The sequence below is a fragment of the Centruroides vittatus genome, unplaced genomic scaffold, assembly GCF_030686945.1.
Source record: "Centruroides vittatus isolate TY-2023 unplaced genomic scaffold, ASM3068694v2 contig_18, whole genome shotgun sequence".
Classification (NCBI taxonomy): Eukaryota; Metazoa; Arthropoda; class Arachnida; order Scorpiones; family Buthidae; genus Centruroides; species Centruroides vittatus.
This window is the reverse complement of record NW_027121101.1, coordinates 3,666,365-3,685,398: the sequence shown is the minus strand read 5'-3', so window position 1 is coordinate 3,685,398 and position 19,034 is coordinate 3,666,365. Positions and strand designations below refer to the sequence as shown.

Here is a 19,034-nt window from a genome sequence, read left to right as displayed (position 1 = left end):
AAACTGACCCGGTTTCGACACTCCTTCGCCACCGAATCATTCGAATATACAATAGCAATCTTATCGTTTTTTTTTCACATGTAGTATAGAAATTTGTAAAAGATACATAATGCAGTTATAATAAAATATTAATTCTAATTAATGCAAAGTACGTTAAAATATGAAAATTTATATTTTATAAAATACAAGGGAAGGTCATTGGAAGGTGGAATCAGCACTTCCATCGCTTCCAATGACGGCACGCCACTGCTCCGTCCTCTATCCAATGGTAATCGCCGTGGCTTGAGAGCGCGCGCGTTTGAAGGCATCTCATATTTGTATCTAGCGATAGGTTTCTGGAAAATAAAGAAATTCTCGAGAAAATTGATCTTCGAGATACTTTAGACGAGCTCGGTAAATTAATTTAGATATTGGTACTAGTTCTTCGGTGCGCAGGAAATGATGTAACGTAGCAAAGAATTACCGAACGATTAGTGCTAATGTGGAAAAGCTGCTCACAAGATCTCGCGACTACGAAAAATTATAATGTACTGTACTGTACGTTAGGGTTACCAAATAACATGATGCGAAAGGAAGACAATTCCTGTTGGAAAAAGTCAAAAAGGAGGACGCATAGGAGGACGATTTTGTAAAAAAAGGACTTTTTATTGAAACTTTACGAATACCAACATCTTTTCAAAATTATTTTTGAAACAAACTTATTTGTTCACATTTTAATTAAGGTTGCTGTACGAAATCATATTTTTCTGGTGTGCTGAGTCTGTTAAGCAGTTATTTGTTTCTTCAGATTTCATAGTAAAATTCTAAACAATTACGATTGTTGAAGTTGAATTTCACCATAACCAGACTTTTTACTGTTTCAATTGCCATTCTGTTTCGTTCATCTGTCCACTGAGATAAATACTCTTTCGGTGGTGGCATTGTGTGCGGGAATTAAAAACAAAATGCAAGGATAAGGGTTCCTAATCTTTTTCGTATATTGTCCCCTTTTAAAAAGTATTTTTTTCTGTCCACCCATTCAATTTTATGTACTTTATATATTATACAATATTATATACTGTATAATATAACCTCTTATATAATTTTTTAAAAAACATTTATTTAAGAGCAGGAAAATCGTGTAAAATTTTAAATATTTGCAAAGTTTTAGCCATTTCCGCAAACTTTCATCAACCCCTACCGACCTCGTCAAACCCTGAGTTAATATAATAAAATTGAAATATTTAACAAAATATTTCAATTTTACAATTAATAAATCACAAAAAGGGCAATTGTAAATTACTTATCAGCAGTTTATAATAAGTTTAAATTTGATTTTGTACTCGACTTTTTCAACGAAACACCAAAACACTTTGGGTTTTCAACGTCAATCGGCATAAGAAAGTTGCGCAGCTGCGCCGAATAGATAAAATGAAACAAGTAGCTCTTCGTCTGCCGTTCGTCAGTACCAGACGAACGACAACCCAGAGGTGGCTGCTTCAGAGTTCCACCAAGAGTTGGAAAGAATCCAACTCCACAAGTGACCAACATCACTTGTCGAGTCGAATTCTTCCTAACTAATAATGAAAATATTCATAATTACCTCTGAATTCAGCTATTCGAAACTCACCATATTATTACTATCTAAACTAAGAAATGCAATATTACAACAACTAGTAATAAAGAAAGACGAAAATCTATAAATACACCTGGTCGTAATAACATGCACGTTAGGATCACAAAATTTAGTTCAATCTCATACCGAACCTCATTAACCAAAAACAGTAAAAAAAAATACTCGCCCCTGCGCGCGATTTAATAAACCGGAACACAGAAAGCCCTCTCCATCTCCGGTCGGCCTCTTCACTCGAGCGGGCCTTAAAGAAACGAAACACAAAAAGCCTCACCGTCTTTTGTCTTCACCCGAGTGGGCCCTAAAGATGCAAAACACAGGGAGCCTTGGAGCCTCCCGTTCTTGTATCTTCCTTTTTCGCCCTAGCAGGCCTGTTCGCCCTACGTGGGCCTGTTCGCCCTACGCGGGCCTGTTTGCCCTACGCGGGCCTCTTCGCCTTACGCGGGCTTTATTAGAACGGGGTGCTGTCTTTGTCTTCATCCGAGCGAACCTTAAGGATGCAGAACACAAAGAGTTAGTTTGAATAAAGAGTAAAGAGTAACTCAAATAAAAAGGCCGACGGGAAATTTCATCTCTTTACTCGAGCGGGCCTAAGAGAAAGGCGACACAGAGAGTCCTTTCTGCCTCCCGTACATTACTAAAGTTTACTTAATCACAATTTTTTTCTCAAATCTCAAAGAAACGCGGAACTTTCGAACAAATTTACGCTTAACAATAGCCACCTACAATAGAAAAAGCCAACAATGCATTCTAACAATTCGTTACGTATTGTTAGAATGTATTGTTTAGAACGCGTGAGGTATTATGATCCCTTCATATTTTTACGTCACGCGTTACGTAAAAACATTAATCAGTTAGAAATATTTCAGAAAAGATTATTTTATTATAGTAATGTTTATTAGAAACAGGATTACTTTATGTTTTTTAAGTTAAAATAATGCTTTCTGTTTTTTAAGAACGGTGTTAGATAAATGAAAGTTGAGACCAGATATGGAAAGCTTAGAGGAAGGAGGCTCCTATTAAATACAAAATAGTTTATATTAAGAGATATTTGTTTAAATAAGCAAAACTATATTTTATTTATAAAAACCTTTTTTTTTTAATTTATACGGTAATTTAAATATATATCTAGCTATCGTCTTGTTTATGAAATCTTTCCTCCTCTCCTTCTTTCCTTAAGCTTTTCCTCCATGACAATTTCTGGGAGTCATTCTCTTTATATGCCCATACATATAATTTAATCTACCTGTTATTAAAATTTCAAATTTTAATATAAACTATTAATTCATTAAGCTTATAATAAATTATATAATGTATAATTCTTTCACTGGTTTCAAAAATTATTCACAGTTTAAGATTTAAAGCTGGATTTTTGGGACCAGGTACTGTATAAAAGTCGGTTTGACAACATTTAATTTGTTTGCATCACTTCTATACCAACAGGAGAATCTAGACGAATTCGTATAATTAGTGTAAGATAATTTTTAAATAATTTAAAAAAAACATTTTAACTATAATATATTAGAAACAAATACGACGTAGGCTACATTCAAAGTTTTTTTTTTAACTCTTTCCACCCTGTGGGCACTAAGAGGGCCTTTTTTTAAGCAAACTTATTATGGGTTCGGCCAAGTGGTGAGGGACGAGGGCACGACGGACCACCTCCGAAAAATTCCTAGGGATTTTTCGACCCGTATTCGACCCGGGTCCCCAGAGCAGTTAGGTTGCTACCCTAACCACTCGGCCATTCGGCCGTCACATTCAAAGTTTAAGACTATAATACAACAACAAATTGTTAAAACTTAAAATTATCAAAAATAACCAACTATAATACCTTTATCTAGGCGTGAAAGAAAAAAATGTTTCTCGAAGTAACGAGCCTTTGCAGTGTACATTTGTATTTTTTTTTTTTGTTTGTTTGTTTAATTAATACAGGGTGTCCCAAATTAAACTTGACATTTACCAGCTGGCTATAGCAAAAACTATTCATTATAAAGTCAAAAGTTTGGGAATGCCTTAATGAGATGATGAGAAATTTTTCTAGAGGAAAAAATTAGTTCTAAAAACCACCACTAATGGGTGCTTTTTAGACTAAAATAGTGGAATATCGGCCTGCAAGATCCCAGACTTGAATCCATGCGATTTTCGGCTCGGGATATCTCAAAGACTTGATCTATCGTAATCTCATGACATCGCTGTCAGACCTTAAGGACAGCATAGCACGTCATGAGCGTAATGCTGCTTGCAACCGTTGAACATGCTGTTTTACGCTTTCAGATGATAGCAGACAATGGTGGCCATTATGTTTAGACCGATAACTTGTGTAACTCATTGTATAAAGCTACCATACGCTCTAGTGGTGATTTTTGGAATTTTTTTGCTCTAGAAAAAATTTCCATCCTCTCATTAAGGCCTCCCCAAAATTAAGAATGTTTAGAAATTCATTTAACTTATTGCTACAAAATATTTTGTCTTGTTTAAAAATGTTTTTAAAAAGGGTCAAAGAAGAAATGTCTTGTTATTTACTTTCAAAATTAAAAAAAAAAAAAAAAAAAAAAAAAAAAAAAAAAAAAAAAAACACGAAGCAGGATCATTTTGATTCGCACCATCTCAGTTGAAAGTTAAAACTTTTCCTTTCCTTTGCACACTTTCACACGAATTAGAATATTTTAGCTCGTTACCTTTACGCGACACAAATGCATGCCCCTTGACTAAAAGGAAAATGGCGGACGTGTATTCAATTTTCTTCCAAAATGGCGTTGCTACATCCACTCTATGTAGTATATTCTATATAGTATATAGCTAGTTTGGCGAAACCTTTCTACTTTATGGACATCTAAGTTGGACTTTGGACTATGTATCTCGGTCAAAAAATTAAGAAAATCACTTCTTGCATAGTTTTTCATGCTAATTACGGGTATTGCATGTCATTTTTGACGAATTTAAGCCATTTGCAAATATTGCGCCACAAAGTTGCGCTTTGCCCGTACAAAACTCCATAGATGATGGCTCCTCCATATAGAGTGGCTACTCAAATTCGGGTTGTCAATTAGCGCCCTGGCATTTTTTAATTTACGATTGCACCCTTGGTTTATGTGGAAATATCCGATTAAAGGTTTGAAGAAATTTTCAAATAATTTCACTGGAAAAAATCCCTTCTATTAATTAAGAGATTTTTAAAATCTGAGTGTTATGTTTATTCTTTAATCATGCTGTCTCAATTTTCAACTTTTCCAATGGAAAAAATGTATATATATTTCGTATTTGTTATTCGTACTGCTATAAACTTTTTCAAAACAATATTAATTTTAAAATTAAAGAAAAAAATATCTAAATATTTAAAATGAAAATGAAAAAAATAGCAAAAGGAGAAAATATCATAATCTTATTTAATTGTTTATCATAATTAAGAAATTTAATATACAGTATATATATATATTTTTTTTAAATGCTTCAAAAGTAAAACCAATTTGGCCGGATCGCCGAGCGGTCAAGTGGCAGTCTACTGCTCTGGAGGACTCGGGATCGAATCCTCAATTTTTCGGGGGTGATCCGACCGGATACGTCGGCCCCCGCCCCTAACAACCGGGCCGCCCCATTGTGAGCCTGGCCGATTCCATAATGGGTTTGCTAAAAGAGACCCTCTTAGTGCCCACAGGGCGGAAGGAGTTTAAATAAAAGCCAATTTCTTTAAAATGAAACCATTCGCGTTTTTGGTAAATTAAGACAAAAATTATTTTAAATTTTGCATATTTATTATTATCGACCATTAGTTGAAAACAATTAATTTCGTTAAACTTTAATATTATCTTTCATTTTTAATATCTCATATTTTATTTTAAACGCAGGCTTCAAATCGCCAAGCGACACGTTCAATAATGTATTTTTTTACCTTTTATGTTAACCGGTTTGCTATTCGAGAAATCATACCTCGTGACGTAAAACTACCAATGAGTGCTGGCGTTTTTGACGGTGTACGTAGCAGAATTGAGCGAATAATAGCGCAGTCTTCTGTTAAAGATTTCATCCACCATCTTTAATCGATTTTGAATAGAATAGACAGACGAAAATGGATTTATATATATTTTTAATAGCAGTTTTAGGTTGTTTAGTAAACGATGTAAATAGCTTAATGTTTCATCTTCAACCTAATTCTAGGAGATGCTTGAAAGAAGAGATTCACAAAGGAGTTTTAGTTACAGGCGAATACAGTTTAAGCGATGCGCCTGGTCAGAAAACCGATTTGATTGTAAGTTATTTGCTTAAATATTTAATCCAAATCGAACTCAAGGTCTGCAACTAGATCTAAATACAAGAAAATTGTGTATTTAAGATCTATTGCTGATATTCTGTCCATCAAAAACCTGAAAAAGATGATTAGTGACCAGATGCTTGGTTTATTATGAAGCTGTTCCGTGTTCTTAGAACACGTGGAAGTCTGTGACCCAGTTTTTAAAAATGATGTTTCGTATTATACGGCATATAAACAGAAAAATATTTATAAATATATGTTTTATGGAAGAAAATAAATCAATAGAAGCAGATGTATTTAGGCTGAGGCAAATTTCAAAAATTCTGAGGTGTTTTTATATTTATTTTTTAGATTTTTTTAAAGTATAAGATATGTAATATCTTGTTAAGGTAGCTCTGGTAAACCTGGATGGTGTGAAAAAACTTAGGAAATTTTTGCAGGTGCTCCATCCAGGGTATGTTGGACCTCATTTCTTGTCGTCCCTGTGCGGGCCCAGCTAAACTCATGATGGGTGTGCCTGCAGGATGGAAAGATTTAAAATAAAAAAATATACAGTATATATCAAATTTCATTGATCATCAAGTTTCTTGGTTTTATTAAAATGATTTATGTGTAAGATATACTGAATGTTTTGCTTAACTTGAAACTGTGAAATATCTCAAGAAATACACATTGTACAAAAAAACAAACATTTGAAACAAATCCTCGGTATTTTGGAGGGGAATGTTCGATCTTGCAAAATGTAGCCCCCCGCCACCCCTGGGGGTGGGATGATGGCAAATTTGTAAATTCAAATGGGAACCCCCATTTTTCTTAGCAGATTTGGATTCTACATCCAAAATTATATAAGGTTTATCTGAAACATTTTTTTTGAATTGTGGTAGATGGTGCTGTAATCTGTGAAAATTAGTTTTTTATTTTTAAGGGAAACTCTCATGTTTTATTGCATAATGATTCCAGACTGGAAGAAGAGTAACTCTGATGGCTGAATATGCTTTTTGAATCATATAGAAAAATGAAAAATAGTTTTTCATTTTTCTATTTTAATCACTATTTACACTTTAATTATATTAAATGTTTTTGAATTTTTTTTACAGAGCAAAATTTTCATTACAGACCTACTTAAAAAATTCAAAGATTTAATTTGAATATAGCTGATTTCAAATTGTAACAAATAAGTTATATATATATATTGGGTCCATATATTTAATGCTTAAATTAAATATAATTGGCCATTAGATATGAAATAAATTACTTTTCATAATTAAATCCAGGTAATGGAATCTGAATATTTATGTATTATTTACTCCTTAATACAAAAATAATATAAAATTTCAAAATTTATATATAAAACTATAATAATTTTTTAATAAATTTGTATGTTTTTAAATAATACATAATTTAACAATATAATTTTTCATGTTGAAATAAGGAATTAAAAGAATTGTGACAGATATATGAAAATGCAAAGTAATAATCTATCGATATTTAAAAAAGAATTGAATGTGCTTTAATGGAGTTAAAGTATATTTCAGGTTTTATAAATATGAAAAAAGATGATGACATTATATATACACATATATATATAATATGTGTGTACAGATAGGATAAAACTTTTGTAGATAGCATAGATCCAGAATTATTTCCTATTGAACTGTTTTACAATGAAATGTAGTTTTTTCGTAAGTTAACTAGAAATATGTATAAAACTTCAGTTTAAAATAATAATAATGCAAGTTGCAGACACATTTAAGCAATAATGATATGTAGAGCTTGGTTGGCAGGTTATTTTTGTAACATCTGGACAACACTATAATAAGTTAGATACTGGTTATATTGTCTTATCCAATTATTAAAAGGATTAATATTTTTTACCTTGATGAGTTATAAATAAAACTTGTATGAAAATGCAAAATTTATTAAAAAATTTTTAAAGTTCAGAATAATCTCTCTTATGAATAAAAAGTTTTATTTATTTTTGTAAATAATTTTATTACTTTAAAGTTAGATTTATATGCATTTTATTATTAAAATAAAACAAATTTAATTCAGATTGTTTAGCTTATATATGTAATTAGATGAAATATATCAAATTATTAACCTTAGATTTGGTTTTTGTTATTTTTATAGTTAATGATTATTAAATAATTATTCTTATCTCATATCTATTAATTTTCTAAAGGCTTTTTTCATAGCAGATTAAAATAGTTTTATTATTAATTATATAACTTATAAATTTATTGAACTTTTTTAATTTAATAATTGTTTTGCATGAACTACTGTATATTATTTTATTTTAATCTCATAAAATTTAAAAATTAAATTTTTCTAATCATAGGTCACAGACACAAAGGGCCATACTTTGGTTTCAAGAGATAACATAGAGAAGGGAAAATTTGCTTTCACTACCGATGATTATGATGTATTTGAAATTTGCTTTATTTCAAAAATGCCTGCTGGTAAGTTTTTATGTTTATTATTTCAAATTAAATTTATTACTTCATTACAACTTTCACTTGTAATACAGTCGACTCCGCATAAGTCGACACCCCAAGGGGAAGTGGAAATGTGTCAAGTTATCCGATGTGACGACTAAAGCGAAGTTGGAAAAAAAAACCACAAAACTACAATTAGGAAAATACAGTAGTGCATTAAACAGTAGTATAGGCTTACAATACATTGTGTCCTCCATTTACAATTACTCTGTAGATGAAAAACTGAAAAATTTGTTTAGTGTTGTTTGTTTTGAGCATTTAACTGTCTCGACTTTCTTTTTCAACAATGACGAACGCTTCAAAAACATCATCTTTGCAATTGTCATTGTTGGCAAGTAACATCGAAGGATTCTTAATGCCTCTAGCGTGAGAAAATGCAAAATTGGATTCTGGTGTGACATTGATGTAGATTCTATATTTTCTTTTTGTTTATCTGTTATTATTTTATACATAAAAATACATAAAATGTTAAGGCATTTTTATTAATATATATATATATATTAATTATATATTAATAAATAAATCAACTCTCCCTCCTGAAAAATATGAGTTCGCACCATACGTGTGGAGTGAATTCATTTTTTCAGGAAGGGGGTGACGACTTATCGGAGTGTGGGACAGCAAAAGTATGTAGACTTATCCAGTGGTGACGAGTTAAACGGTGTCGAGTAAACCGGAGTTTTTTAACATTAATGCCTATGTAAGTGGGCCGGGACCACAGAAAAGTGACTACTTAACCGATGGTGTCGACTTATGCAGACTCGACTGTATTTTCATTCCCTTTAATGCAAATGAAGAGGTTTCAAGTGGAAATTTTCTTGTACGTAATATGTCCACATAGAGCAAAATGCAATGTTCTCCCTGGGCCCTTTTGGCTGGATGTTCCTCCCTAATAGTTAAATGTGGTGAATTGACATGTCAAAATAATGATTCTTATAAGTTGTAAAAATTTTTAAAAAAACTGTGCAGAAACAAAAATTAGAAATAACTTTATCTGTAACATAAAGAATACCCAGAAAATCAAATTTAAAAATATTTTGAATTTTATTGTTGGAAGCAGAAGCAGAGAGTTGATAGAAAATGACAGTTATCTATAGATCAATATGGCAGACATAACAAAATGAAATGCTGATTGCTTACAAGGAAATGTGAACATTCTGCTATATTAGAAACTTATTGACATTCATCAATATTTAAGTTTTGAAAAGATGCACAGTTTGGAATTATAAATCATCATGCATAAAAAAGTATAAGATGATATATAACTGACAAATACATTGTCTTTGACTTGCAACCACCTACATTTACAATGACCAAAATTAGTGCAATTAAAAAAAAATTTTTTATTAAGTCTAAACAATTGATTGCATTTGAAACAATTATTAAGTGTTAAATATAATACTTTAATTAATTAATGGATAAATAACTGGTATATTCAAGTTTCACTATCACTTCAAAAACTGAAAACAGAACTAACTTTCTGCAGAGCTACTTGATCTGGATAATCATTCTAAATTTAATTTTATAATAAAGTTAAAGAGAATTAATAATAAATAAAATAAATAAAAATGACAAAAATAATTCCATATGAGGATTATAACACTCCCTCGGTATGATTTTTGGTTTCTTTGAAAATGGTTGGCTGCCTGCATTCCTGTGAATCTTTGTTAATAAAAATACTAATTAATTAAAATATTAAATTAATGCCAAAATCTCAAAAAGAAAATTGAATATAGCAGGTTATCACTTAACATTTGAGGAAAGATGCAAGTATATTTATAATCATTTACAATTTTTTTTATTGAAGTTTCTTTATAAACAGTAAAATTGATTTTGCAAGATGGAAAATAAATCCTGGAGGTTGCAAACGTGATCCAACATCAATAAGAATAATCAAATTCTTTTCTTGAAATTTGATTAATATAATTTTCATTCATTACACTTTCAGCTTTTTTTTTTTTTTTTTTAAATAAAATGAACTTAAATCCATTTTAACAACATGTAAGATAGCATTTAATGTTGAAATAAACAAATGGGCCATATTTGCATTTGCCATTTTAAATTTATACAGCAACCTCTATAATTTGTTGAAATTGCCAATTGTTTGTTTTTGAACTTCATTGTTGTAGGAAATGCTCTGCAATTTTTGTTTTGCAAGCATTTACTTTTTATTACTCATTTTAACCCATTACCAGTGATGAGGATTAATTGTTGTTATAACAGTGTAAGAATTGAATTATATAAAAATTTAAACATAAATGTAACTGATTTGTATAATAGCTAGAATAAAACTTTTTAAACTGAATTCAATCTAAATTTAAATTTATAAAAATAATAATCTAAAATATTTTGTTTTCTTTACAAATATAGGTCAGAGAGGAATGGTTCGTGAAGCAACACTTGTGATAAAGCATGGTGCTGAAGCAAAGAACTATGAGAATGTAATTATTTTTTAAAATGTTTAATCTATTGACTTTATTAATATTTCTATACAAGTTTTTATTTTCAAAGTTAGATACTATAGTCAATATAGAATGCTAAATTTGCATGTACATACCATATGCTGTGTGTCACAGTAGGCTTATCTTCAGCAGCAGTGGTACCCAAACTTTTCAATTAGTGGGCCAAAGTGCACATAAATCATAAGTAGGCTAGACACAAGTAGTTTGTATATTTCATACATACAAAAAGTAGGCCTGTTTCCATCATTTATACATGAAGTGTCAAATATGCTCATGCACCAGATTTGGCCCAGAGACTGCAGTTTGGGCACCACTGTTCTGCTTAGAAATAAATTTGAAATAGATAATTACTTTTAATATCCAAGTTAATTATTTTTTTAATTTTTAATTGCAACAAATGTTTTTTAATTGCAAATGTTTTTTAATTGCATTAACCACTAGTTTTCAGGTTCCAATTTTATGGAATTCTAACTATAAATGGTTATATTCTAGAACAAATTGCATTTAAATTGAAAGATTATGTGCATTATTTAAAATTAATAAATAGTGTTAGATGCAAAAGGAAAAAGTAGATGTATACATAAAATAAAAGTGTACAGAAAAATAAAATTGAAAAATATTTTAATTTTATATGCATGTAACTTAACAAAATTTAACTAAAAAGTAAAGTACATTGGTGCCTCATACTTTGAATTTAATTTGCTTCAGAAAGCTGTTTGAACTCTGAATTGTTCAAAGTTCTAATCAATTTCCCCCATTAGAAATAATGGGAATTGAATTAATCCATTCCCAGACTCTAAACAATACCCATTTTAATAAACTTAAAACAGTAAATACATATAATTTAAGTTAGGACATTTAATTGTGTTATTTTTAAATAATAAATTTACAATGTGAAGACAATAAATAAAGTACATAAATAATGTAGCTGCTTGACTTTTCTCACAAATAACTCTTATCTTAGATAGGTATTGCTATTGGAGATAGGGTTATTTGAGACAACCAAATTTCATTTTTCTACACTAGGAGAAATTTTTTCATTTTCTTAATAACATGCAATCTCTAAACACATCAAAAATAAAGCAAAAAAAAAAAAAAAAGCACTGAAAACATGAGTTTAACATTGTCTCTCACTTTCACTGTGAAAGCATCTCATTTGGGCACACAATAGATGGGTTTATGCAGTGAGTGTGTTTTTTTTTTTTTTTTTGCTGAATGTGCAGTTTGAACATAGAGAAGCATTATTCAAACTCTGGATCAAATGTCTCTTGAATTTAGTGTTCAAATTCTGGAACATTTGGAATATTAGGTAACATTGTATGAATAAGTTATTTGAGCAGCAATGTTTTAATATTGGAAAATAGATCCACATTGCATCGATTATTACCTTTTCATACTATATTTAAGGATTTCCACCATCTAAGGACTTAAGGATAGCATTACACTTAATTGTGAAAGCCTTACTGTCCTTAATTCGAATATTATTGTTAATTGTCTACTTGGTATTATATTACTATTATATTACCTGTAGTAATAATTTCTGTGACAGAAATTATTACTACAGGTAATATAATAAAGAAATTTTGTTTTTTCCTGAACTAACTCTCATTACTGTGCCAATCTTTAAACACCAGTGTAAAGTCCAAGTAGACAATTAACAATAATACTAGTATTACACCATCTATTTCTGGCTAAGCATGCAAATTCTATGAAATAATGATGACTATCTCAAAAATTTCATTAGCTGATTGTGCAGTGAATGTGGTGATGTATTCACAATCAATGTTTTAAGTGGTCATCTGGAATTTTATATATTTCAGTGATTTATTGCCTCTATTGTTGTTATATTGTAACTGGTAAATAGTCAGGTTGCATAAGTTTAAAATTATCTTTTACCAGTACTTTTGCAGGGTTTGCATGCTTATCAGGGTACTTTTTCTTATTCTTTTCATTCTGTGGGCACTAAGAGGGCCTTTTAATCATACCCATTATGAGTTTATCAAGGCCTGTAATGGGGACAGCTGGATGGTGAGGGACAAGGCCTCACATAACTAAGATATCAAAAAAATTCCTGGGGTTTTTTGACACCTGGATTAAATCCAAGATTTCCACAGCAGTAGGCCATAACTGCCTTATTCATTTGGTCATCCTTATTAAGGTACTTTTATAAGCTATTACCGTGAACTTCTATAGAACTAGATGAAGATTCCATGTAACTGACAGGTCTGTGCCTTTATGCCTTTTACATGCAATAATTGACTTTTGGATAGGATTGGGGGCGAAACTATATTTGGCAATTTTCTTAATCTATTCTAGTTTTCAAAGGCCTGTTATGCTTGAATGATGTGTATGTTCTTCTAATGAACATTCTAAATGCTGAGAATTTGTAAGAAATCAATTTTTGGAAAAGAATATGTATAAAGGATGGCTTTAATGTCAATTGGTAGTTTATGTGCATGTTTTTATGTACTGTACAGTCTGTTACAAAAGTATAGGAACACCATAAATTTTGCATTTTTAAAAAATGTATTTTGAAATTATTACTGGAAATATTAATTATTTTTTATCATTATTTTAATTATTTTATCAGGTTTTTTTTACATTTCATAAAGCAGCATAATTTTTTTTCTTCACAAATATACATTTTTTGATGTGTTACAAAAGTATAGGTACACCACTTAAAAGTTTTTTAAAAATTAATTTATTACAATAATAATTAAAATTATCACCACTAGGGTGAGATGTCATCATTTTTAATGGTCACAGTGGCTTTTTTGAATGTTTTATTGAATGTTTTATAAACATTTTCAACAGTATCTCGTGGAACTGTACTTCAGGAGCAAGAAATACATAAAATTTATTGATTAAGTAAACATCTCTTTAATCCGAAAAAATCCTTTGGTAGCCTACAGCCAATTCAGGTTATAAAACTCCTTTATTGTTTTTTTACAGATGCATTTCAAGCTAGGTTAACTTTCTAGCTTCTCTTCAGTGCCTCAGGATCTCCACAGGTTTCAATGACTTATTTTTCACAAAGGGCGTATATTGTGTTACATCAAAAGAATGTTCACCATGAGGTTTCTTTAAAATTAAAAGCATATTATTTTAAAATATCAGTATATGTTGTATAATCTTTGAACAGTCTTCTCATATAAAATAACTTTTCATTAATGAAAAGTTATTTTGTATGAGAAGAGTGTTCAAGAAGTTTAATTTAGATGGCCCAGATGGGTTTTCATATTATTTGCATGATTTACAAAGAGAAAGTAGAGTTTAAAATGAGCCAGCAACAAGGGGGTGGGTCTGTAATGATTTTGGGTGGTTTTGGATGGGGAGGTAAAACTGATTTAGTATTTGTTGACAAAAATATGAACTCAGAAAAGTATCAAGAATTATTGTATAATAATATGATTGCATTTGCTGCATTAATTGGAGGTCATAAATGGAAGTTTCAACAAGATAATGCTCCCATTCATGCCTCAGTATCAACAAAAAATTGGTTTAAAAAAAGAAAATATTGATGTAATTGACTGGCCTTCATATAGTCCAGATTTAAATCCCATTGAAAATTTATGGGGGATTTTAGCAGCCATTGTTTATCAAAATGGGAAACAACATGAATCTGCAAATCAATTGAAAATTGCAATAATGGATGCATGGGACGAAATTAAAGATGGAGTTTATTAAATTTTTTAATTGTTCATGCCTAACAGAATTTTTCAAGTAATTGTAGCCAAAGGGAGTGAAACCAAATATTAAAAGTGTTTAAAATATATTTAAAAATTATTTTTATGTAATTTTAGAAAGTGTACCTATACTTTTGTAACAAGTAAAAAGTGAAAAACTGTTATAACTTTGATTATATTATTGTTTAAAAATAAAAAGCTTGAAAATGATATTTTTGTAATTGTTTTAAAACATTAAAACAGTTTTCTAAACAAAAATTTAAATAAATTTTGAAAAAATGCAAAATTTGTGATGTTCCTATACTTTTGTAACAGACTGTATATATACTAACTTTTTTTTCTTCCATATTTCATATGCAGTTTATATATAAATTTTTTAAATAAATATAACTTAAATTGCAGCCTAATTATTTTGCCTCTATTAAATTACTAATCATGATTTAGCTATTTTTAAAATATTTATTCTTCAGTGTTAAAAAATTTGTCATGGAAATTAACTCTAGTAAAAGCTTTTCCAGGAATAAATTGTATCATTTATATAAATTTTAGAAATCAATTTTAGTTTTTTTATTTAATAAAATATGCTAATTTTACAATTAATGCATTTTAATCTTTAAAATATTTTAAGCTCGCTGAAGTAGGCAAACTCAAGCCACTAGAAGTAGAATTACAGAGGTTAGAAGATTTATCCGAATATATTGTCAAAGATTTTGGTTACATGCGACAACGAGAAGAAGAAATGAGAGATACCAATGGTATAGTCTTTATTTAAAATTATAACTTCTACATTTTTATTAAATTATAAAAGTTTATAAAATTATCTGAATGACTGATAAGTAAAAAAAATGTTAAAAAATAACAACCAAAATATAAATCTAATTGTATAAAACATACATTCATTCAAAGGAACAAGTAAGGAGCAGATAGAAAGAAATGCTTTTTGTTTAGATCAAATACACTTATTTACAAAACACATATCTGTGCAAACAAATCAAACTGGGTGCAAAAGTTGATAGTTAGAACCTAACTTATACTATGTGTCTATCTTAGTACTCTTTGGCCTATTTAGATACAGGTAACCCCCGTATAATACGAGAGTTATGTTCCAAAAAATTGCCATGTTATGCGAATCCGTGTTATACAAAACAAAGAACTAGTACGAAAAGGGGGGTTACGTTCCAAAAATTAAAAAACATGCTATTATATTTTCATAATTAAGATAAATATCTTTATTAAAATTTTCTTAAGTGATACATATTAATATAAATTAAACAATGTTTTCTTCATCATCACTAGGCACTATTAACCGAGGGTGTTTTCTTTTTGGCAAGTTATGCTTATCCTCTGAGCATTTTTCTGCATTGTCTTCAGATCCATGCTTTACTGGGTGTACTATAGATTACTCCCTATGGAATTTCAGGACTTCGATTATATATTTGAACTCAAGGGACCGGAGACGAAAAATAAAAAAGTTATCACACTTTTTAAGTTACCATACTTTTTTAATGCTCTCATGCAGACGGCACCGTAGTTGCTAGTATTGCCATCTTGCGGTAAAGTCTGCAAACCATGACGTCGGACTACGATCATCTCCCGGAGCGTTAAACACGCGATACGAGAGCGGAGAGAGCGACGCGACTTCCAATCATCACGCGATTGCCATTTCGGTTAATGTTACTTATGGCAGCGAACATGGTGGCCCGACTGACCTCTCGTATGGGAGCCACCACACGCCGCCATGTGCTAAACTAGTGATCGATTCACGGTAGTTCTTGAACAAAGTAAAAAAAGGGGGAAACGTCTACTAAAGGCAATTTTAACGGCAAGCACACGACTCCCGATTGCGATAACGAGGCCGACTTAGCGGAGAGTGACGCGACTCCCTATCATCGCGCGATCGCCGGAAAAAAGTATAATAACTTTTATTTTTCGTCTCCGGTCCAAAAGTAGAGTATCGTTGAACTCGTCTCGGTCCCCTGAGTTCAGATATATACCCAAACACACGAAATTCCATAGGGAGTAATCTACAGTATACCCACTTTACCTTTTGCAAAAAATATGTTATTTTAGATTGCTTGCTTTTAGTTAAAAGTTCTTTATAAATTTCCTTATATGGTGCTAAGCCCTTATGAAGAATAAAGCAAGTATGGAATAAGGGAAAAACATCTGGCAACACCAAAAGCAGAAGTGTCGATCTGGCAACATTGAAACAAGTTTCGAGAAGAACCATGTGTATTGTCAGAAGGCGGGAAAAGAAAATTTACATACATAAGTACTAATAGTTCACGAAAATTATTATTTTTCTATTAGTTTCGAGGGTTTTACCCAATTCTCGAACTGTGTTAGAGTGAATCTGTGCTATAAAAGTACCGTGTTATACGGAGGTTACCTGTACTTGTCTATAATTTAGAAAATCTATATAACTGATGATAAATGAAATAAATGTGCACTTAATTTTGAGATGTGGTTCCCATATGGACATTTACAAAAGTAAAATTGGTGTATATATCAGTTTGTTGTTCTAATCTGAAATGATGATATCAAATTCTGTCAAATCTCCAACAAAGTGTTAAAGTTGGAGGTTTTATTATATTCAAAGTAAAAACTTCTAAAAATTTTTTTATTCCGACATTGAATTTTATCTTCTTTTTTTTTTTTTTTTCAAGGAAAGATTTTTGTGTTTTAAAACTCTCATGAAGTCTTCCTTACATTTAGGTCTCATAATTCATAATAACATTGCAAGTTTTTTATTTCTAAAAAATACTTGAACTGAATTAACAAAATTTGACTATTTCCTTTGTATTAAAGTGAAAAACAGATTATATTATTAATACTTCAAAATATAAAAAAGTATCTAAAAACAGAATCTTGTCTGAATATATAGAAGAATGTGTTGAATATACAAGATTCTGGAATATGCATTCTTTTTACCTCTATGTCCTTACTGTTATCAGTTTTCTGTTTGTATCCTTGTCTACTTGGACCTTGTTTATTAATAGGACTTATTACACTGGTGTCGTTTCTGAATAGCAAATAGAGGAGATCTCAGTTCAAATAGTTAAAACAAAATACAGGTTGACATTCAAAAATCCAGCAACCTCCAGACCTGAGGAGTGCCAGATTTTTTTATTGTTAGTCATTTTCTGTTAAAATATATACAGCATATATATCTGTATAATCTTTAAAGAAAAAAAATTAAACACTAAAATTTTATTTGCTTTTCGTTTAATGTTCAACTAAATAAAACAGTTTTACAGAATTTTAGTTGGGTACCTCCAGAAAACAGTGGCACACCAACACAGTAAATTTGAAAATGAACTCTGAAATCCATACCAGAAATCTGAAGGAACCGGATTATTGATGGCCAGATTTTTGAATGTCAACCTTTATCTTTATTTTTACCTGAATATAATATCTTCAAAATATCTTTGTTTACAGGTGAAAATAAAATATTTTGTTTTGACTATTTGACTAAGATCTCCTCTGTTTGCTATTCGGAAACTACACCAGTGTAATAAGTCGTATTAATAAATGAGGTCCGAGCAGACAAGGATACAAACAGAAATTTTGTAATGTGTCTTCATGTTTGTTTCCATAATGTACCATAAGTTTAAAATTAAATTTGGGCATACTATTTTTAAAAATTCTCGATAATAGCATTTTAAAATACTAATGATTTATACATTTACAGAATCCACAAATTCTCGTGTTCTCTACTTCAGCATCTTTTCTATGTGCTGCTTGCTGGGCTTGGCAACGTGGCAAGTGTTATACCTCCGTCGTTTCTTCAAAGCCAAGAAACTCATAGAATGAAGTGTGAGAGAATGCAAATGACTTCCAGAGTTAAGAGTCCATGCATTTGAAATTGCGCATTGACATTTTCATTAACTGTGTGAAAATGTATTGTATGGTGAAGGAAAGGAAACGTGGATTTTTTAAGTTATAAAAAAATATGGAATATAAAATAATGTAATTATAATAAATTGGATAAAAACATTTCCTCTTTTTTACAAATTTGTTAAGTAAATTATACTGTGTTTTTTCAATGTTAAAAGTTTGTTCACTGGTAGTTTGTTTCTTACGTGGCTTACTTATTAATGTTTTTATCATTCAAAATAGATGTAACGATCTCTTACTGAAAACTTAGAGGAGACCGAATTATAGGTTTCGTACTGTGCATGAAGGAAAATGTATATTGGCATAAAACTGAAATAAATTCAATTACAGAATGTGGTTCAAAACTTTTGAATTATTTTAAAAATACTCAAAACTTATAGACATTTGTATTTCGTGAGAAAATCTAAACTTCATTCACAAATTATGTTCAGAATCTATACAGTTTAAAATATAACTCATCTATAAAAGTTAATTCTATAGCTAAAGCTATAAAAATAAACCACCACTAAAAGATTGAGAATATTGTGACGAAAAGTTTCAGCTCGGCATTGTGACAATGTCACAATAAATAATTGCTCGTTATAATTGGTTTGATTTATTTAGTTACGGCAATGCAACATGCGAGCGATT

The 19,034-nt window shown here is 30.3% G+C and overlaps 1 protein-coding gene across 1 annotated transcript; it reads left to right on the top strand.

The window, feature by feature from the left end:
* The first annotated feature begins 5,591 nt into the window (after nt 1-5,591).
* bai (Transmembrane emp24 domain-containing protein bai) lies at nt 5,592-18,736 on the top strand. Its single transcript, XM_067263812.1, has 5 exons — nt 5,592-5,861; nt 8,203-8,323; nt 10,730-10,800; nt 15,136-15,262; nt 18,199-18,736. Exons 1-5 carry the CDS (start codon nt 5,682-5,684, stop codon nt 18,318-18,320), a joined length of 621 nt encoding a protein of 206 aa, XP_067119913.1. The 5' UTR covers nt 5,592-5,681; the 3' UTR covers nt 18,321-18,736.
* The last annotated feature ends 298 nt before the right edge of the window (nt 18,737-19,034 follow it).

Bases quoted from the DNA above. Each gene is read 5' to 3' on its own strand.
- bai (XM_067263812.1), top strand. From the start codon at position 5,682: ATGGATTTATATATATTTTTAATAGCAGTTTTAGGTTGTTTAGTAAAC. The intron at 8,324-10,729 runs GTAAGTTTTTAT...TTACAAATATAG, and splicing joins TATTTCAAAAATGCCTGCTG to GTCAGAGAGGAATGGTTCGT. The intron at 10,801-15,135 runs GTAATTATTTTT...AAATATTTTAAG, and splicing joins AAGCAAAGAACTATGAGAAT to CTCGCTGAAGTAGGCAAACT.